Source organism: Hemiscyllium ocellatum, chromosome 34, assembly GCF_020745735.1.
Source record: "Hemiscyllium ocellatum isolate sHemOce1 chromosome 34, sHemOce1.pat.X.cur, whole genome shotgun sequence".
NCBI classification, from domain to species: Eukaryota; Metazoa; Chordata; class Chondrichthyes; order Orectolobiformes; family Hemiscylliidae; genus Hemiscyllium; species Hemiscyllium ocellatum.
In genome coordinates, this window is record NC_083434.1 from 34721759 (window position 1) to 34743899 (window position 22141).

General features: G+C 39.1%; 1 protein-coding gene across 1 annotated transcript in view; it reads right to left on the minus strand.

Annotated features, from left to right (window-relative positions):
• Positions 1 to 22141, minus strand: part of eci2 (enoyl-CoA delta isomerase 2) — a 175381-nt gene that overhangs the window by 44198 nt on the left and 109042 nt on the right. The window contains exons 3-5 of the mRNA XM_060849955.1: positions 20967 to 21065; positions 11239 to 11424; positions 13 to 82 (exon numbers count right to left, since the gene is read on the minus strand). Coding sequence (XP_060705938.1) covers positions 13 to 82; positions 11239 to 11424; positions 20967 to 21065 — 355 coding nt within the window. The remainder of the gene's footprint in view (positions 1 to 12; positions 83 to 11238; positions 11425 to 20966; positions 21066 to 22141) is intronic.

The following is a 22141-nucleotide window of genomic DNA, read 5'->3' on the forward strand; positions in this document are numbered from 1 at the left end:
CACAAAGTATACCTGTCATTACAGTCAGTGTAGAATCATCCTTTGCAGCTTGTTCAAGTGCTTTCATAATTTCTTCATACATCTGGATGAAAGGACAGTTGTGATATATGCATTGTCATGAATGTGGTATGCACTCTTCATAAGAAATAAAACATCAAGTGTCAATACTTCCAGGTATTATTAAAATATATTTAGACGACTATTTAAGATACAATTACTGCTTTGCATTTATATTGTACCTTTAATGGAGCAAATTATCCCAAAGTGCTTCACAAAAATGTTATGAAACAAAGTTTGACAGTGAACCACATAAGGAGATATTAATGATAGTGACTAGAAGATAGAATAAAAAGTTAGGTTTTAAGATGTGTGTTAAAGATGGAATACTTTTGGGGGGCGGGGGAAGGAAGAAATGTTCCAGAATTTGGGTCTTGGTAACTGAAGGTTTGGCTGCTAATTATGCAGAAATTATAATTGATAATGAGTAAACTACATTCTTTGAACATCAGGAGTAACTCTGCTTTATTATATATATAGCCTTTAAAATGCATGCACATAATTTGTAAATGTTATACCTTTCATGCAACTTTGGCAAATTCATATAACTATTTGGAGAATATATAACTTAGTTACAGTGGGCAAGACTCCAGCAGCTGAATGATGCACTCTTTTTATTTAAAATAAAAAGAAACTTTTAAATAATGTAAAACACAACCAAGCTCTTTTGGGAGATGGATGATGCTGTAAGTTAACATACAACACTTTCTTTTCTGATAGTTGCACATTGGAACCCCATCTACAGTAATAAAACAATAAACTTTCAGACCAGCAGGATCTTGCTGTACAGATGGTCAACCTCTCATTATTGGAAAAACAATCACGAGACATTGGGACAACCGAATCCATTTGCTGTCACACATTTTCCTTGCAACCAATTCCATCCTTGTCCCTGATTACTGTGAGGTTGAACTAGATTGTTCATGACCATGGTGACACATTGACCAAGATAACTTGTATTCATGACATCAATAAGACTACCTGCTTCAATTTCTGGAAATCTTCAGACTTCATTCCTGCCTCAGGTAGTCTGTGCTAAAACCCTCATGCATGACTTGTTTTACCTCTAGACTCAATTATTATAATACCTCACAGGCTGATTTCCCACATTCTACCCTCCATAAATGTGAGGTCACCCAAACATTTTATTCCATGTCCCACATTAGTCCCTTCTCAAACTATCTCTGTGCTCCCTAAGCTAAACATCAACTCACCTTCCTTTTCAAATCTGTTCATGACCATGCCCCTCGCCGTCTCCCTAAACTACTTCGACTCCCTCTTATATTTGCTGAAAGCAAAATACTGCAGATGCTGGTGACCTGGAATAAAAGCAGAAAGTGCTGGAGAAACTCAGCAGGTTTCATCTGTGGACAGAAAAACAGAGATAACCTTTCAAGTTCAATGATTTGTTCGAACTACTACAGTCCTTCACAATTCTGATCTTTTGAGCATCCTCAAATTGAAATGTTACATCACTGGTAGCCATGCCATCCTCTGCCAAAGGCACTAACTGTGACATTCTCTCCCTAAAACTTTCTGCCCACCTACATTACATTCGTCCTTAAGATATTCCTTAAAAATTTACCTCTTTGAACAAGCTCTTTGATCACTATGTTTTCTTCCTTTCTCAAGTGTTTTTTCTTATAATACTTCGATAAACTTATTTATGATATTTTATGTTAAACAAAGGCTTAATATATGTACAAGTTATTGTTGTTTGCTTCCATATCATTCAAAAAAAAATAGAAGGTAACAACAATTTCCTGGCACCAGGGCTGTGTCTGACACACCTACAAACAGAATGGGCTCAGAAGAAAATTTGGCTGCGTTGTTGTTTGAGAAAGGCAAGGTCTGAATGCTGGTTTTTAAAAGAGCTAAAAAAGAAGTTGTAGTCCTGATTAAAAATGGACTAATATACTACATTTGCACAATAAAGTCACAGATTCTTATGGAACTGATAGAAGCTATTCAGCCTGTCATTCATGTGTTGGCTATTTTGAAGGAGTTATCCAATTAGTTACTCTCTATATAAACCTGTAAATTCTCTTTTACAAGTTCCTGTTAAATATTAACCTTTATGCTTGTGAATTACATGCTATTAGAAACCCACTACAAAATAAAGCATGGATAAACGAATAACAAGTTGACAGAAAATAGACAGTTTTCATAAATGGGTTCATATTTGAATGGCAGGATGTGACTTGTGGAGACCTGCAGAGGTCTGTGCTGGGACCTTAACTTTTCATAACTTACAATAATGATTTAGATGATTGGAACAAAGACATAACAGCTTAATATGTAGACAACATCAAGGTAGGTAGGAATGTGAAGAAGACATAAGGAAGATGCAGACTGTATTGGTTAAACTAAGTGAGTGGGAAAAATTCTGTTTGATGGAGAATAGTATGGGAAAATATTGCAAGGAAGATATTTTTTAAAAAAGTATATTACATAGATAGAGAATAACTACAAAATTCCAACCTGCAGAGGGTTTTAAGTGTTCTAGTACCTGAGTCACAAAAAGTTAGAATGCAGGTACAACTTGTAATCAAGAAGGCTAATGGAATGCTTTTTTGCTTCACCTCAAATGAATCAATTTCACTGTTTTATTCTCCAATGCTGTCCGATCGCAGGTATATTCTGGCTCAGAAGGAAACCATATGGCCCATTGTGTCTACACCAATCTCTGAGCACTTTAATCACTTGTAACCTCCTGCTTTTGCCATATAACTCTGCATATCATTTCCATTTACATAATCATACATTGCCGTCTTGAATGCCTAAATTGAATCTGCCTCAACCGCACTTCCAGACAGTGTATTCTATATCCTAACTGCTCACTGTATGAATAACATTATTTCCCACCTTGTATTTGCTTCTTTTGCAAAAAATTGTGCCCTCTGGTTTTTGATCCATTTAAAGAGAATTAGCATCTTCCTATCCACTCTGTCCAGGTCTCTAATGATTTTCAAATCTTTAATCAAATCTCCTTTTATCCTTCTCCTCTCCAAGGAAAACAGTCCCAAATCTCCAATCTTTCCTCATATCTGAAATGTCTCATACGTGGAACTATTCTTGTAAACCTCTGCAATGCATTCACATTCTTCTGGTAGCATGGTGCCCAGAACTGCACAATACTTTAGCTGAGGTCTAACCATTATCTTAAGTTCATTGAACCCACTCTGTTCTTGTACTCTATTCCCCTATTTATGAAACTTAGAATTACTCTATGATTTATTATAGCTCTCTCCACCTTTCAAGACTTATACACACACTCAGGTTTCATTGCTCTGCACAAAGTTTGGTTGGCTCTTGGAATATAAACTTATCTACTCAAATTGAAGTATTTATCCATACCCACCTTTTACCTTGTAGCCCACAATAAAGTTTGAAAACTTAGAGAAGCAGTAATTCCCAAACTCTCAATCTTACATAAAATAAAATCTTCTCTTCACCACCGTTTGATGTCAATATGAACAGGTGGAATAATTTGCCCATTCCACACTCAATGAAGCTCAATGAAGATAAATATACTCCTGACCTTCAATATGCAATCACCACATACATTTCAACACAGTTATTTGGAAATCTTAATGTGTGCATTCCCAAATTCCTTTAGGGATTTCAGACATCCTGAGTACAGCTCAAATGGTTTAAACTTGCCAAAATTAATGGATAATTGAACCTTCCAAAGTTTCACAGGGCAACACAGCTTGTAGGTATCATCATCAGATCACGGCTTCTTTGAAACTCTAATGTCATTTGTGCTAAATAATTCCTTCCTGCCACATAACAGACATACTCTTAGCAGTTCCCAACAGCTACCACATGAATGCAAAAGCACAACACCCTTTTGTAGCATAATCTCCCAGCCTAAATGGGAGATTTGAGAGAGAGTTAAGACAGTAATTTCATATTATGCAGTTTATTATTTTAACAAATAGCCAGCCAATTCCAGAATCTTTAATGGACCCTTCAACTCCAATCTCTCCAGGGCTTAGACCTCTATTAGATTCCATGTATTTGTATTTTCAAATATGAAAGCAAACATAAAATATTGGTGTCATTTCCCCACAATAATTTCTTCTATCTCTGCCTCTAAGGGTTCACCTTTTATTTTACATACACTCCTCCTTCATATGTATATCACTCCTCTTTCATATATATTCCAAAAATGTTTTTACAATCTGTTTGATATTCTTGGTTAGTTTACACTCATTCTATTTTTCCTTGTTGCTCACCGTTTCCTGGTTTCTAAAACAATCCTTATTCTCAGACTTCATGTTGTTCTTTGCAATATTAATGACCTCTTCATTAATTCCTAGATTATCTTTGACTTCACTAACATAGCATGGATCTTTTATTTTGCAAGGTGCTGTTTTGAACAAAAAATGTTTGCTGTGAATGTTCTAAATAATGTCTTTATAGATCCCCCCCCCAATGATTATTAAGAATCATAACCTTTTAGTTAATTCAGCTAACCAACCTTCACCTCAGAAACAAAACCAAATATGTAGATCAGTTCAAGATTCATGTTTGATACTGGATTGTTGCTTTTAAACTCAATATGGAATGTAATTAGATTATGATTATATTTCCCAGATAAACTTTCAACATTTAACTATGAGATGACTCATTTGACCTATCTCATTGTGTAATACTCAATGTTAAATAGCTTTATCCTTAGTTGGCTCCACAGGAAACTATCACACAGAGGTACTAAAAATTGATCATCCAGATTTTCCTTGCCAATTTAATTTGTTTAGCCCATTTGAAAATTAAAGATCCCCATAACATTACATTGTTTTTACTAAATATTTTAATTACTTACTGCTGAATTCTCAGTCCAACACTATCACGACTATTCAGGATTACTGATGGGGGGGGGGGTTCCTCAATTACCTTTATAAGTTGTCAGTGTGGGAAGACATTAGGAATAAAAATGGTCAGAATTATTTTTATTCCTAATCCTGTCATATTTATTCTAGTTCCTGATCTTATGAACCAAAGTCCTTTCTCAATGCTGTCCCTATGCCATCTTTTACTGAGGGTTCCTACTCCTTTTCCATATTCTGTCTCTTTAAAATATCATAAAACTGTAATATTCATTTCCTGAGTTTTATTACTGTGTAATTATAAATAATGGGGCTATAATTTTAAATCACTTCTCTATATGCAACACTTGTTCATCTAAATTCAAATGCTTTGTATGTTCAGATAAAAGTCTTTATTTTTGTTACCACTATCCTCTGAAGAGACTTTATTCAGTGAAGTACTCTCTATCCCTTGCAGTTCCAAACTGCTGCTTTTGTTTGACCAAATATACACAGTGCTCTTTGCCTTGTGTTTTATCTTTAGTCTGCGACATTACCTGACCCTTCCCCCACAAATGGTTTTATTTACAGTGCTAGCCACAGCCCGAGTTACATAATGTACGTGGACACTGTTCTTAGCTTCTTTGAACTATGTGATCAATTCTCCAAGCTGCATCATGAAACCGTAGCAATGAAGTAAATGAAAATTGGGCCAAAACTCTCCAATGTTTGGCACCCTATCTCACACACAGGAATTATTTGTGGCAGTATGCTAGGTTTAACCCATCAGCACATGGATGAGAGTGGCTGCAAAACAGATAACACTACCCAGGACAAAGTAGTTTGCTTGATCAGCAGCCCAACCATTAGCTTAAACATTCACTCTTTCAAGACTGGCATACTGTGGCAGCAGCAGATATCATCTGCAAGATTCAGTATAGTAACTCATCAAGGCCACTTTGACAGAACCTTCAAAACCTGCAACTTCGACTAATCAGATGACCAAGGGTAGCAGATGTAGGAACATCACCATCTACAAGTTTCCTTCTAAGCCGCTCACCATCTTGATTTGGAACAATATTGCTGTTCATTCATTGTCATTGTCAAAAACTTGGAACAGCAACTGTTCAGTGATTAAAGATAACAGCTCACAATTACCTTCACAACATCAAGTAAGGATAAGGTTTTCAGCAGTAAATTAGCTGAGGTAGGGCTGTGATGAGGAGGTGGAGAGGATATGTGGTTGTACATGAAGTGAAGTCTGGTTCAGCCTCAAACAGTGGTGGAAAAGAGAAATGGAGTTAGTATCTCAAAAACAGAGTCATGGCAGGGACTGAAGATGAGGGTTGTGGTCTTCCTAATACTTAAGTCGAGAAGATTTCTGATCACTGAATACTGTCGAATAAGCAGTGTTTTTTAAAAAATTCACTAATGGGACGCAGGCATCGCTGGCTGGGCCAGCATTTATTGCACATCTCTAGTTGCCCTTGAGAAAGTGTGATGAGCTATCTTTTTGCACAGCTGCAGTCCACGCGATGTATGGAAATACACAATATTCTCAGGGAAGGAATTCATATTTTGACCCAGCGACAGTGAAAGAGTAGTGATATGTTTCCAGTCAAGATGGTGAGTGGATTGGAGAGGGACTTGCAAGTGGTTTGGAAATTGCTATGTAAGGATCTTTGGTGAATTTCTGCAGTTCATCATGTTATTATCACACACAGTTGATGGTGGAGGGAATGAATGCAGTGCAAATCATGTGAGCCCCTTTGTTCTTGATGGTGTAAAGCTTTTTGAGTGTTGTTGGAGCTGTACTCATCCAGGCAAGTGGAGAGTATTTCAGCCCACTTGTGCCTTGTAAATGATATACAGGCTTTGGACAGTCAAGAGGTGAGTTATTCACTGCAGCCTTCCAAGCTTCTGATCTGCTCTTGCAGCCATTGTATTTATATATTGAGTCCAGTTGGGTATCTAGTCAACAGAAACTCCCAGTATGTTGATAGGGGGTGATTACTGCTTGTAACACGATTGAATGTCAAGGGGCGGTGATTACACTTCTCTTATTAAATTAAAATCTTCGAGTAGAAAGTGAGGTCTGCAGATGCTGGAGATCAGAGCTGAAAATGTGTTGCTGGTTAAAGCACAGCAGGTCAGGCAGCATCCAAGGAACAGGAAATTCGACGTTTCGGGCCAGAGCCCTTCCTGATGAAGGGCTCTGGCCCGAAATGTCGAATTTCCTGTTCCTTGGATGCTGCCTGACCTGCTGTGCTTTAACCAGCAACACATTTTCAGCTCTTATTAAATTAATACAATCTCTACAGTGTGGAAGCGAGCCATTTGGTCCGAGTCCACACTGACCCTCCAAAGAGCATCCCACCTAGATCCCACCCTACCCCTGTAATCTTGCATTTCCCATGGCTATTCTACCTAGGTTGTAGAATGTTGTTGACAGGATGCAGAGCTGGGTTCAAGAAGTGGCAGATAGAATTTAACCTGGAAAAAGTGTGAAGTGATTAATTTTGGAGGGTCGAATTTGAATGCAGATTACAGGGTTAAAGGTAGGATTCTTGGTAGTGTGGAGGAGCACAGGGATCTTGGGGTCCATGCCCATAGATTCCTCAAAGTTGCCACCTACGTTGATAGGGTTGTTAAGAAATATGGCGTGTTGTCTTTTATTAGTAGGGGGATTGAGTTTAAGAGCCACAAGGTTATGCTGCAGCTGTATAAAGCCACGGTTAGGCTCATGCCCGAAACGTCGATTCTCCTGCTCCTTGGATGCTGCCTGACCTGCTGCGCTTTTCCAGCAACACATTTTCAGCCATGGTTAGACCATACTTAGAATATGGCATTCAGTTCTGATTGCCTCACTATAGGAAGGATGTCGAAGTTTTAGAGAGAGTCCAGAGGAGATTTACAGGATGCTGCCTGAACCAGAGGTTATGTCTTATAAAGAAAGGTTGAAGGAACTACGGCGTATCTCATTGGAGCAAAGAAGGATGAGAGGTGACTTAATAGAGATATAGAAGATTATGAGAGGCTTAGATAGAATGGATAGTCACAGGGGGCATAATTTTGAGGTAATTGGAGGAAGGTTTAGGGGAGATGTCAGAGGTTTTTTAGAGTGATGGGTGTGTGGAATGCACAGCCAGCAATGGCGGTAGAGTCAGACCCAATAGGGACATTCAAATGACGCTTGAGTAGGCACATGGATAATAATAAAATGAAGGGTATGTAAATTAGTTTGATCTTAGAGTAGTATAAAAGGTTGGCACAACATCGAGGCTTGAAGGACTTGTACTGTGCTGTACTTTTCTATGTTCTATGAAATGTTATAAAGTTACTCTGAAATTCTCCTTGAAGAATGGCAATATTGATATTGAAGGATCTTGCTACCAATTATTGAATCTGGTGACAACCTGTCCATCAAGATAAATATTGGAGGAGAGAAAATGGTATTATTATTGGACTGTTAATTCAGAGACGCAGGTAACATTCTGGAGACCCAGATTCAAAGCTGACTCTACCACCATTGCTGGCTGTGCATTCCACACACCCATCACTCTAAAGAACCTCCGATATGTCCCCTAAACCTTCTTCCAATACCTCAAAATTATGCCCCCTTGACTATCTATTCTTTCTAAGCCTCTATCACAGCAGACATGTTGATATTACAGATCCTGAATTTCAGTGCATGAGCATTAATCATCAGTGTGGTACAGCCGAATGAAGAAAAATATGTAGAGTTTTACAGCTCAGAGAAAGGCCATGACTCAAAACATATAAATTGAGCTTTATTTTTCACATGGATTCTCTTCCACTAATTCCCTTCATCTAATCATATCAACAAATACTTCTCTTTTCCTCATAAACCATGTCAGAGTTCTCCTTAAATTGCTCAATGATTATTGTATTTTACTTTACTAGTTCAAGGAAAGTGGGCATCATTGAGTAGGTAAGTATCAATTAGCCATCCCAATTGACCATGAATTGAGTGCCTTACTGCCCTATTTCTGATAGCAAATAAAAGTCAACCACATTGCTACAGGTCTGGACATTAAGCCAGATAAGGACGGCATAACTTTTCCGCAAAGGACAATACGGGGGATTTTTTTTTAAACAGCAATCAATGCCTGCCTTGTGGCCACCGTTAACTGAGACAAGCTTTCATTTCTAGATTTTCTGTTTTGATTGCTTTTAAATTTCACTTGCTGCAGTGATGGATTTTGAGCCCATAGTGCTCAGACCATTAGACTGAGATGCTAGAATAATAATTTAGTGATATTCCCACTATACTGCAATCTCTCTAATTGTTTCAACTATTCTACGTGGAAATGAGCTGCACGTTCAGAACACTCTCTTCAGAAGTACACATGCGCTTGTACCATTCTGACCCATGTTGTAAATTCTTTAAATATTTTTTGATAGATAGATCCACACATCCACCAGAATGTACTCATTGGCCAGAGAACTCAGAATGCAAATTAATACAATAGCTAGTTAGGCCCCCACAACATTTGTTTTCCAACTCACAAATTGTTCCAATTGTTAGCTCAGGGACTCAGTTGGGAAATTCCATGCAAATTGCTTATTTGCCATTAACATTTCACCCCCACCTGCCCTTAAAGGGAGTCATGTTTATCTTCAGTAACCTCTTATTTTTTACATACCTATGGAAGCTTTCATGATGTGGAATTTATGGCCCTAGCTAGTTTACTCCCACACTCTTTTCTCTTTATCACAACGTGATCTTGATGCCAACAGATTTGGCTTTGTAGTGCTCTGTCCTGCCGGTACAACAGAATATGCAGGGAAGGTGACTGGGACACTAAGGTATGATTCTGTGAGCATGACTGTATCAGGTTGTTCGAGGAGAAAGTGAGGTCTGCAGATGCTGGAGATCAGAGCTGAAAATGTGTTGCTGGAAAAGCGCAGCAGGTCAGGCAGCATCCAAGGAACAGGAAATTCGACGCTTCGGTGATTCCTGAAGAAGGGCTTATGCCCGAAGTGTCGAATTTCCTGTTCCTTGGATGCTGCCTGACCTGCTGCGCTTTTCCAGCAACACATTTTCAGCTCTATATCAGGTTGTTGTTTGACTAGTCTGTCAGACAGCCCAATTTTGACATTAGACCCTAGATATTAGTAAGGAGGACTCCGCAGGGTTGACGAGAGTTTCTTTTGCCATTGTTGTTTCCAGTGCTAAGTCAATGGCAGGTAGTCTGTCTGATTTCACTTCTTTGTTGAGACCTTGTAGCAATTGATAGAAATGAGTGCCTTGCTAGGCCATTTCACAGCGAATTGAGAGACTGTGGGGTTACAGAGTTGGGAGTCTGTCGGGTTACCCCTGGAGTCACATCTAGACTAGACCAGGTGAGAATGGCTGAATTCACTGTGAAAGGACCTAAGTGAACGAGATAGATTTTTCTGACAATCGATAGAAGTTTCAGTGGATTCCTAATTCCGGATTTTTGTCTTGAATTCAAATTCCACCATCTGCCCTGGCAGGATTTGAAGAAGTTGAAGAGTGTGATGCTGGGAAAGCACAGCCAGTCAGGCAGCATCTGAGGAGCAGGAGAATTGACTTTCTGAGCATAAGCTCTTCATCAGGAGCTTATGCTCGAAATGTCGATTCTCCTGCTCCTTGGATGCTGCCTGGCCAGCTGTGCTGTTCCAGCATCACACCCTTTGACTCTGATCTCCAGCATCTGCAGTGCTCACTTTCTCCCAGGATTTGAGCCAAGGACAATAGCTGAGATTCTGGATTAAAGTCTGTCAATAATATCAGTAAGCTATTATCAACCGTGACAAATTAAAGGCAGTGGAGAATTTGAAGGCATGGTAATGTCCAGCAACGCAAATATAGAGTCTGACATTGCATTCCACGTGGGCAAAAGGGGCAGAAAATGGATGGGAAATAGGTAAGACCGAGGATAGATCACTGTGCAGGACAGGAAGAATAAGTATTGAAAATGAGATTCTGGCTAAGACCGATTAGATAGGAATAGAATCTGACAAAGGCAGTCCCACCAGTTGGCCAACATAGGAGAGGCTTTGGGGGATGGTTTAATCAAAGGTGTTTGAAAGTGGAATTAGTTAGAGAAAGATGAGGAGGTATAGTTTTGAACAGTCACTGTCATAGTGTGCAATTTCTGATTTTGTTAAATCAAGTTCTATGGTAGGATCAAAAATTTGATTGGAGTACAAACATGGAATTCTGCTAACAGTTAAATATATTGAAACTTTTAATATAAATTTCATTAATATTTACTGACTTTGTGCAATACCAGATATTAATGAATATAACAACAGGTGAAAACAGTGATATAACAGTTAGTTAGTAGATTGTTATTCACTAAATTATTAATCTTACCAATCCAGAAATAGCATTTTTTTTAGCTGGTCTGTTTAGAAGAATAGTGGTGATGTTGTTTTCACTTGTGACCCTTATTGTCTGGAATGATGACTTCACATCTGCGATGGTTGCTTCGCTTTGGGTGGGGACTTCTGGAGAAACCAATGTTTCTATGAGGTCAACATATTTTTGTCTAGCTTCCTCCTACAAGTTAAAAAAAAATATTTAGCTTGTCTCCAGAATATTATTTTCTCAGAACAGGGAGGTCAATGAACACATTGTGTCTGCAGATCACTGTTATGAATTAGTGTTGTTCTCCTACATTTCCCCAATACCCTTGCGCCTAGTTTTTATTCAAAAAAATCATCCAATGACCTCTTGAATACCTTAATTTAAGCTGCCTCCACCATATTTGCAAGAAATGCATTCGAGACCCAAACCATTTGTGTATTTTTTCATCACACATTTGCTGCTTTTGCAAGTTACTTTAAATCTGTGTCTCCTTGTTCTTGATCCCGTTATGGAAACAGTTTCTCCCTATCTACTTTATCCGGCCCCCTTGTGATTTTGAAAACTTCTGACAGATCGGGCGACTGTCTGTGTGGAGTTTGCACATTCTCCCTGTGTCTGCGTACGTTTCCTCCCACAGTCCAAAAGATGTACAGGTCAGGTGAATTGGCCATGCTAAATTGCCCCATAGTGTTAGGTGCATTTGTCAGAGGGAAATGGCTCTGGGTGGGTTACTCTTCAGAGGGTAGGTGTGGACTGGTTGGGTCGAAGGGCCTGTTTCAACACTGTAGATAATCTAATCTAATCTAATCTCCCCATAGCCTTCTTCTCTTCAAGAAGAACAGTCCCAAAATCTCCAATTGGTTCTCAAAATATAATGTTTCTCAACCCTGGAACCATTCTTGCAAATCTCTTCAACATTCTTCAATGTGTCCACCTTCTTCCTATCATGAGACACTCCAAATTATATACAATACTCCAACTAAAGCCTAACAAGTGTCTTCCACAAATTTTGAACCAGCCACTCTTGTACACTATGTCTCTATTACCAGACACTGTATGTTTGATTAATTGATCTAACTGTCTGCCACCTTCAAAGATCAGTGCACATAAAAACCCAGGCTCCTCTGCTCCTGCACCCCCTTTCAATTGTGCGCCTTAGATTATTCTGCCTCTCCATATTCTTCCTATTAAAATCTATCAGCTTACATTTCTTTACATTGAACACCATTTGGCATTATCCATCCACAACATCGACTTGTCAATGTCTTTTCTGAAGCTCTGCACCGACCTCCTCAAAGCTTACAATGCTTCCAGGTTTTGTATCATCTGCAAACTGTGAAATTGTCTCCAACACACCAAGATTGAAGTCATTAATATATAATCAGGAAAAACAAGGGTCCCAACATTTGTTCTAGAGCAATTGATTCTAATTCCACATCACTGATGAAGATGTGTAATGAAGTATTAGAGTTGGAAAGAAATCACAAAACAAGAGTCACGTACAAGAAGGTAAGATCTCTGACAGAAAGAAAGATATCAATAGATAAAAAATAAAGATGGTAAAATATTGATTAAAAAGAATATATGTTGGCATATACAATAATCCAAATCAAGGGACTTTTCAAAATATAGTGGGAAACAACAGATCAAGCATTATGGTATTAGATGTAAATAATCCTTTGAAATTGTTGAGTATTGGAAATGTTTCAACCATAGATGAATGAAGGCAGTGGTATAGAGTAAAGACACTGGATTAGCAATCCAAAACTGAGGTAAATGTTTTGGGGAATGGGGTCAAATCCCACAGTGATAGATGGTGAAATTTGAATTCAATAAAAATGTCTCAAATAGAGAGTTGACCCAAAAGTGGCCATCTATAGTCAGAAAAATCTATCAAGTTCATGGATGGCCTGGAAGAAAACCAGATCACAAAGCAATGTGGTTGACACTTAACCGCCCTCTGGATGATTAAATGTTAAATAAAAGAAGGCACTAAATGCTGGCCTAGCCAGCGACACCCACATAAAAAGTAAGAACCAAATATCTAAAATCCCTTGGAGAAACAGAATTAGAAGTGGTAACTGAAATTTGGGATCAAATTATATATCAAAAGATACATTCTAAGTGACAAGAGGCATTTGTTGTATGTTTGTTGCCCAATAAACCTAAAACAATAGAATGGAAGTGCAATCATTTAGAACCAAAAGCTTAATGAGTCATCTCATTATTTCTTTCTGTTATGATTTTCAACATAACTATTTAAAGCAGGATTCGGTGAAACACATTCTGCATTTAGAGATGGAGTTAGAGTTAACCGAGCAATGTTTAATACATATCTAGAAGTAAATACAGAGAGTCACACTTAAGTGAAGCATGTGTTTAGTATGCTTCAGTGATATGAAAAGGAACTTGGCCGTGTTTACCACCAAAAGCTAATAGATGTGTTGCTGAACTGTAACATTGACAGTGGAGGTGAGACCTACATTGTCTTAAATGGGATGAAATAGCAAGCATTAGCCTGAAAGAGGGACAATCAAATACATTTCAGTTGAAGACAGGAGTACAATAAGTCTGTTCATTGTCACCAAATTTATTCAATCTGTGCAAAGAACAAATGTTCATAGAATTAGATGGATTTCTAGGGATAAAAATTGGAGGCAAGAGCATTACAAACTTGCAGTACACTAATGACAAAGTATTACTTGCAGATTCAGAACAGCTGTACAAAATATTGTAAAATCTACAAATTTAGGATCTAGATTATGAAGAACAAAATGACTAAAACCATGACAGTTGGTTGGACATAAAAGACATTAAAATAAACAAGCCTGAAGATTACGTTGGATGATATCACACTGGAACAAGTAGAAAAGTTTGATTATTTAGGACAAATTAGAATGGAAGGTGGTAGATGTGATGTCAAAGCAAAGGGTCAGGATAAATGGATTGTTTTTCTGTTTGGCAAACTATGAATAGTGGGGTGCTACAGGGTTCGGACTTTGGGCATCAACTACTTACAATCTATATTAAGCGCTCGGATGCAGGGATAGAATGTATTACAGCTAAAATTGCAGATGATACTAAAACAAGTGGAAAAATAAGTTACAATGCAAACATAAGAAATTTACAAGTGGATATGGATATGTTAGGTGAATGGACCAAAATTTGGTAGATGATTTTAGCATTGATAAGTATTAGTTTATCCACTTTGGTCAGAAGAATAAGAATGCAATTTATTATCTAAGCGGAGAGAAACTGAAAAATACTTCGGTGTAGAGGGGTCTAACTGTCCTCATGCATGAATCGTAAAAAGCTGGTATGTAGATACAAAAGACAATGAGAGTCGAAAAGTGACATGGGAAAAACATACAGAGTCAGGCAGCATACAAGGAACAGGACAGTTGACGTATTGGGCATAGGTCTTTCATCAGGAATGTGGAGAGGGAAGGGGGCTGAGAGATATATAAGGGGATGTGGGTGAGGGAAAGGTAGATAGATCAGTGGTTGGCCACAGGATGGTGGGGTTGTTTGGTGCCTGTGTTCCAGAGATGTTTTCTGAAATACTCCACGAATTAGCATCCTTTCTCTCCGATGCAGAGGAGATCACATCAAAAGCAATGGACGCAGTAAATGAGGAGGGTGGATGTGCAATAAAATCTCCCCCCTCACCTCTGTTCAAGGATCCAAATGATCTTTTCACATCTGGCAGAGATTTTCATGCACATCCATCCAGTTCATCTACTGTGTCTGTTTCTCTTAATGTGGTCTCCTCTATACTGGGGAGACAGGACACCAACTTGCTGGGTGTTTCTAGGAACATCCCTAGGACACACGCATCAAACAACCTCACCGCCCTGTGACCGACCATTTCAACTCCTCCTCCCACTCCCCCAATGACATGCAAGTTGTGGGTCTCCTCCACTGCCAAATCAAAGCCACCTGTCAACTGGACGAAGAATGCCTCATCTTCCGCTTTGGGACCCTTCAACCACACGGCGTCAACATCGACTTCGCCGAGCTGGAAGTTTTTGCTGCAAACGTTTCGTTCCCTGGCTAGGGAACATCATCAGTGCTATTGGAGCCTCCTGTGAAGCGCTGCTTTGATGTTTCTTCCGGTATTTATAGTGGTTTGTTCTTGCCGCTTCCGGGTGTCAGTTTCAGCTGTAGTAGTTTGTATGTGGGGTCCAGGTCGATGTGTCTGTTGATGGATGTTCTTGTCGCTTCCGGGTGTCAGTTTCAGTTGTAGTGATTTGTATATGGGGTCCAGGTCGATGTGTCTGTTAATGGAGTTTGTGGATGAATGCCATGCCTCTAGGAATTCCCTGGCTGTTCTCTGTCTGGCTTGTCCTATGATGGTAGTGTTTTCCCAGTCAAATTCCCAGGAAAACACTACCATCATAGGACAAGCCAGACAGAGAACAGCCAGGGAATTCCTAGAGGCATGGCATTCATCCACAAACTCCATTAACAGACACATCGACCTGGACCCCATATACAAACCACTACAACTGAAACTGACACCCGGAAGCGGCAAGAACATCCATCAACAGACACATCGACCTGGACCCCACATACAAACTACTACAGCTGAAACTGACACCCGGAAGCGGCAAGAACAAACCACTATAAATACCGGAAGAAACATCAAAGCAGCGCTTCGAAGGAGGCACCAATAGCACTGATGATGTTCCCTAGCCAGGGAACGAAACGTTTGCAGCAAAAACTTCCAGCTCGGCGAACAGAACCACAACAACGGACACCCGAGCTACAAATCTTCAACCAGACTTTAAACATCGACTTCACTAATTTCAGAATCTCTCCTCTCCCCACCTCATTCCAGATACAACCCTCCAACCCAGCACTCTCTGACCTGTCCCACCCGTCCATTTTCCTTCCCCCCCATCACAATTACCCCCCCCACCACCTCCATCTACCTATCGCCTTCTCAGCCACCTGGCCCCTAATCCTAACCCCCCCTATATATCTCTCAACCCCTTTCCCCTTCCACATTCCTGATGAAGGGCTTTTGCCCGAAACATCGATTTTCCTGCTCCTTGGATGCTGCCTGACCTCCTGTGCTTTTCCAGCAGCACACTTTTCGACCCTGACTCTCCAGCATTTGCAGTCCTCACTTTCTCCTTCATCAGGTGTTAGGGAAGGCAAGTGCAATTTAGGCATTTATTGCTAAAAGAATGGAATACAAAAGTAGGGAAGTGTTGTTATAACAGTACAAGGCATTGCTGAGCACGTATCTGGAGTACTATGTACACTAGTGGTTCCCTTACTCGAGGCTTGAAGGACTGAATTGCCTACACCTCCTCCTAGTTCTTAAGTTCTGAGATTATAAATGTAGGAATAACCAGAAGTAATTTTATCAACAATAAAACGACTAACAAGAAAACCCAACCTTGCAACAAGGGTAAAAAAGACGTACAAGATACTACATTCAATCCATTTTCCTGAATGTTGGAATCAGGATTCATTATAATCCAGCAGGAAGCCATTCAGCCCTGAGTTCATGCTGGCTGTCTGACGCATTCCAATCAGCCCCATTCCCCCACTCTGTTCCTGTATTTCTGCAAGATTATTTCCCTCCTATTTCAAGCATATTTCATTTCAAAGTAATTTATGGTCATCATTTCTATCTCCCTTGTAGGCAATGATTTCTATGTCATTACCACTTGCTGTATATAAATTACTTCTTCACTTCCCCCTCTGTATATCACATACATAATCTTCAATCTGTATTCCTCTAGTTCCTTATTTAAACCTGCTATCATGGTTAAAAGGCACAAAGAAAGATCCAAAATTGTTCCTCTTTAAAAGTATATTCTCTTGCTTTTTTTTCAGTGGACATTTTGCTGGAACACTACTGCTGTTGATCACATGATGCCAACTGACAAAAATTTCTATAAAGTTCTGATAACTCGTTGCCAGAGGACAAAAGCTTCCATCATCCTCCTGCTTTATTGTCAAAACATTTCAGTCAATTAAACCAACACAAAGGAACCACAGATAAAATGTCGACACAGCCAGTTTTGAATAAGAGAGATCTAACTGAACACCTCGTCTCTGAGGTGGCACAAGTGAACCCACAGTCATCTGCTACAAAATACAGTTTTTGACCAGATACAAAGATGCTTGACAACTTAAGTGGCTGAACCAGAAACCCCAGTCATGTGCTGGAAACTGCTAGTTTTTGACCTGTAGGAAGCTGGACATTAAGATCTGTGGGAGAAATGTGAGGTTTTTGAAATAAAATTGCTAAAATATTCAATTGTCAGAGCATTTAACAAATGAAAGAGGCACTCGAAATTGCAAGAACAAAAATAACTATTTAAAAAGTGATATCCGGAAAATAAAGTGTAGCATTTCATCCATTTGATCAGAATTGAAAAACTAAAAACAATCTCTTATAGAAGGAAAAGTAGAGGTCAACAGAAAGAGGGACTGACCTAGTCACAGTTGATTGATGGATGCCACAGACCGTTGCAGGTGAGCTACAGTGACTGTGCGAGAGCAGTGCAAAACAGAAAAGGGTGACACTATGTCAGCAGATCCCCTGGCAGGGATTGCTGTAATCAGCAGAGTGTTCAGATTGTGTACAAATTTTTAAACAATTAAGACATGCATTTCCAAACTGTCAAAACAATATCTTTACATATAGATACTATACAATGCAGCTGCCAAGTTAATTAAATCAACCAGGGATATGAATCCATATTTTTGGGTAGGAATCCCTGTAGAAACCAATTATTTTTATATGAAAAATAAATTCTAACTTCTAGTTAATAGCTCAATGATGACACAAGTTCCATGTTTTAAGACTTTTACTGTAACAAACAGACTAAAAGTACCATTTACTATGTAGAAAACTTGTACTTTACTACAGAATAGAATTTATCATTTTTACTTCTAATATAACTAAAAAAGACAACTTTATGGATATACTTTACACTGGTTTAAAGTGATTCTTTGTTTCCTAGATTTTAAAAAAAATTTACACAATGTGGGTATCACAGACCAGGCCAGCATTTGTTGCTCCTCACTAAATGCCCACAGTCAACCATATTGTTGTGGATTTGGAGTCACATGCAGGCCACATTGGATAAGGACTAAAAACATTAATGAATCGGATGAGTTTTTTTTGATTATGTACGATGGTTTCATGGGTCAGCATTAGACCCTTACTTCGAGATTTCTATTGAATTCAAATACCACAGCCAATCTACTATGGTGTGATTTGAACCCAGGTACCCAGAATATCATCTGAGTTTCTGGAGTAATAATAAAATGATAATACCACTAGGCCATCACCTCCCCTTACTTTCAATCCTTTTCTTTCAATATCTGTTAACTTTTAATCTTAGAACTGTCCTTCACAGTAAGGGACTTTTTATCTTGTGATTCTGTCTTCAGTACAAGCTAGTTCTTCAGCCTCATTTCAAATTCTCCCAAACTTCAAATATTTTTTAATCCTACCTAAATAACTGTGCAGTGAACAATGCAGATTTTTGACCTCTAGCTGATCCTTCTCTCTTGGATCCTGGCAGAGTGTTTTGGAAGCCTTTCAAAGCCTATTTCAACTGCAACATGAACCATATGGTTCTTGGTTACAACCTGGCATTCTCAACTCCTTCCTGGGTGTTAGAAACGTTAGACTGATAATCTTTGAAATACAGATGCTGCTGCCATTCACTCCAGTTGTGATCTTTTCAGCAAAACAACTCAGGTCTCCCCTTAACCTTAAGCAGCCATATCACCAAGGCCTGGTGTCAGGCAGACTTCAGAATTCTTCATTTTACCCTAAATTAAAGGCAAAGTTCTGAAATATCACAATCTTTTAAATCTTCTATTTGTTTCAGTAATAAAAGAAAACACCTATCGAGCTCCTCATTTTATGCTGATTTTTCCAGCAGGCAAGGGCAGACATTGTTCAGAGATTCATTCACTGCTAACTCCATAACAAATTTTCTAATGTCGTTATTACCATATTTTTTTCTCTGATTGAACAATCAGCAATATTTGGCTAATTGCTATGAAACCCAGGACAAAGAAAGAGAGAGAGAGAGAGAGAGGGAGAAAAAAAAGATAAAGATGTAGGTGCAGTTTGCAGACTCCAAAACTTTCAAGGCAGAAGAAAAGCAGGCCTGAGTGATTCAGACATTAGGAAGAGAAAATCTCCAGAAACAGAAGTCTTTAAAGGTGTCAGAGAGGAAGACATTTGACAAAACTGCTGAATCAACATGTATAAGGAAAACATGCTCAGGAGTAAGTGAAATAAAACAATGTGTGTCAATTTCACGGAGATTTGACTATCTGTAAGGTTGTTAACGATAGTAGAATTATTAAATCCTTATTTCTGATACTTGCAATAACAGCAATTCAGATAGTTCTTATATTGTGTTTAATAGTTAGTATTATTACCCCTGTGTGTAATAAACTTTAATGTTCTTTTGTTAAAAAGTACATTAGCAGCCTCTTGTGAATATGTTTGTTGATTGACAATCACAATCAACAAATTATAAACATACAACCTATGGTCTAGCAACCAGCTCTCACTCTGGGATCTGACTTTCTTGGATTATCATCCACTAGAAAAATTACTCATCAGGTGTTCTGACCCAATGACCAATGCTAATATCTTAATGGTTTTGAGATATGGTACAAAGACTGGTAATCAGCATGTTGTCCAGATTAGTCATTCTAAATGAATTGCAGAACACACTTTTTTTTTAAACAATTCTTAATGCAATTTAAATCAGTGGGTTGAGGAAATAAATACCACTTTGATTAGGTTACCACACAATTTTCCTCAATTTTAAAACATAACCTAAAATAAATTACAATTCATGAAACACTTTTCACCTTCTTACAAGAGCAGGATATACAATATCTACCCTTTTATCTCCTCCCTTTCCATTATCCAGGAACTCAAAACATTCCTTCCAGGTGAAACAGCAACACTGTTGTATTTTTAATTTTACATATTGTAGTCACTGTTCATGAAGTAGTCTCCCCTTACACTGGGGACGCAAATCACAGATTGCTTCGGAGAATACCTCAAGCCAGGCAGCATCAGGAGGTGGAGAAGTCAACGTTTCAGGTGTAACCCTTCTTCAGGACTGGGGATGGGTGTAAGGGGAGCTACAGATAAAGGCGGCGGGGGAAGAGACGGGTGTTGAGGTAGGAATATGTGATCACAGATGGAGGATACCACCTGGTCAGTTGATGGGAGGAATGAACATAGGTAGAGGGTATGACCTGGTCAATTTGAAATAAATAACCACAAACTTCTTGTCACTTATGATTTTATCTCACTTTCCCAATTTCATGCTAGTCTCTCTGTCCTCAGCCTGTTCCAATGAAGCTCAAAGTATAGGTATTTTTAATCAGTCTGTTCATGGATGTCATAACACATCTCTAGAGCAAGTGGGACTTGAACCTGCACAAGGAACAGCACCTTATCTTTCATTTAGGTATTTCATAGTTTTCTGAATTCAACATTTTGGTCAACAACTTCAGATCACAAAATCTGCTTCTTTTTTGACCAACAGCTGTTGGCAATCTCATCTTATGACTTCTCTAGACAAATATTTTGTTTGACTTGTCTCATTAAAATTTATTACCATTTTCCCTTTGTTTCTAATTAAATCTTTCTTGCTTTACATGCTATCCCAGATCTACCCTTTTGTTCTTCCTTCCTTACATAACAGAAATAAAGCATTAGTTACCTTGGGTATTTTGCCAAGTGAATTCCAAGCATCCCATTTTGCTTTGTTGACAAAGTCCAACATACTGGGTTTTGGTGAATTGCAAGGACCTTCGGTAGCCTATTAGATTAAAACAAACAAAATATTTATCTTTAATATTTCAACAATGGATTGAAAAGCATTGCTTAACTTTAAAGATTCTTCATTTAGTAATCAAGGTCATAAATTTGCAAAGAAAACAGCGATGAGATGAGGAGTTAAAATCTAGAATGCAAAGTCTGATAACATTGGAGGTGGTAGATTTCAATAGTGAAAACAAAATATTGGCGATCACAGTGGGTCAGGTAGCATCCAAGGAGAGAAGCAAGCTAATGATTCAAATCTAGATGACTCTTCATCAGAGCTGACATGAAGTATACAGGAGCAGCATTTATGCAATAGTGGGCTGGGGGGAGGGGGGTGAAGTGCTGGGGAAAAAGGATGTTGATATATCAGATTAAGTGATTGTAATGTGAGAATGGCAGAACAAATGGTGCATCCAGTTGTCAGACTGGAAAGAATATAGGCAGGAGGCTGGAAGAACACAGTAACCCAGGCAGCATCAGGAGGTGGAAAAATTGACGTTTCAGTGTTACCTTTCTTCAGGGCTGGGGATGGATGTAGGGGAGCTGCAGATAAAGGGGGTGATGGGGGCAGGGTGGTGAAGTGGGAATAGGTGAAGGCAGGTAGAGGGTATGACCTGGTTGGTCATTGGGAGGAATGAATTCAGTTGGTGGAAGGGAGGAGTGGAAGGTAGGGGGAGGGGCTGAGAAGGCAGTTGGGGGATGGCGTGGGAGGTTATTTGAAATTGAAGAGTCCTCTGGGCTGAAGGCTGCCTAGGCTGCATGGTGGCTCAGTGGTTAGCACTGCTGCCTCACAGTACCAGGGACCCAGGTTCTATTCCTGCCTTGGGTGACTGTCTGTGTGTTGTGCACATTGCCTGTGTGGGTTTCTTCTGGCTGTTCCGGTTTCCTCCCACAATCCAAAGATGTGCGGGACAGGTGAACTGGCCATGCTAAATTGCCTATCGTGTTAGATGCATTAGTCAGGGGTAAACCTAAGATAGGAGAATAGTTCTGGGTGGGTTGCTATTCAGAGGATCGTGTGGACTTGTTGGGCCCAAGGGCCTGTTTCCATACTGTCGAGAATCTAATAAG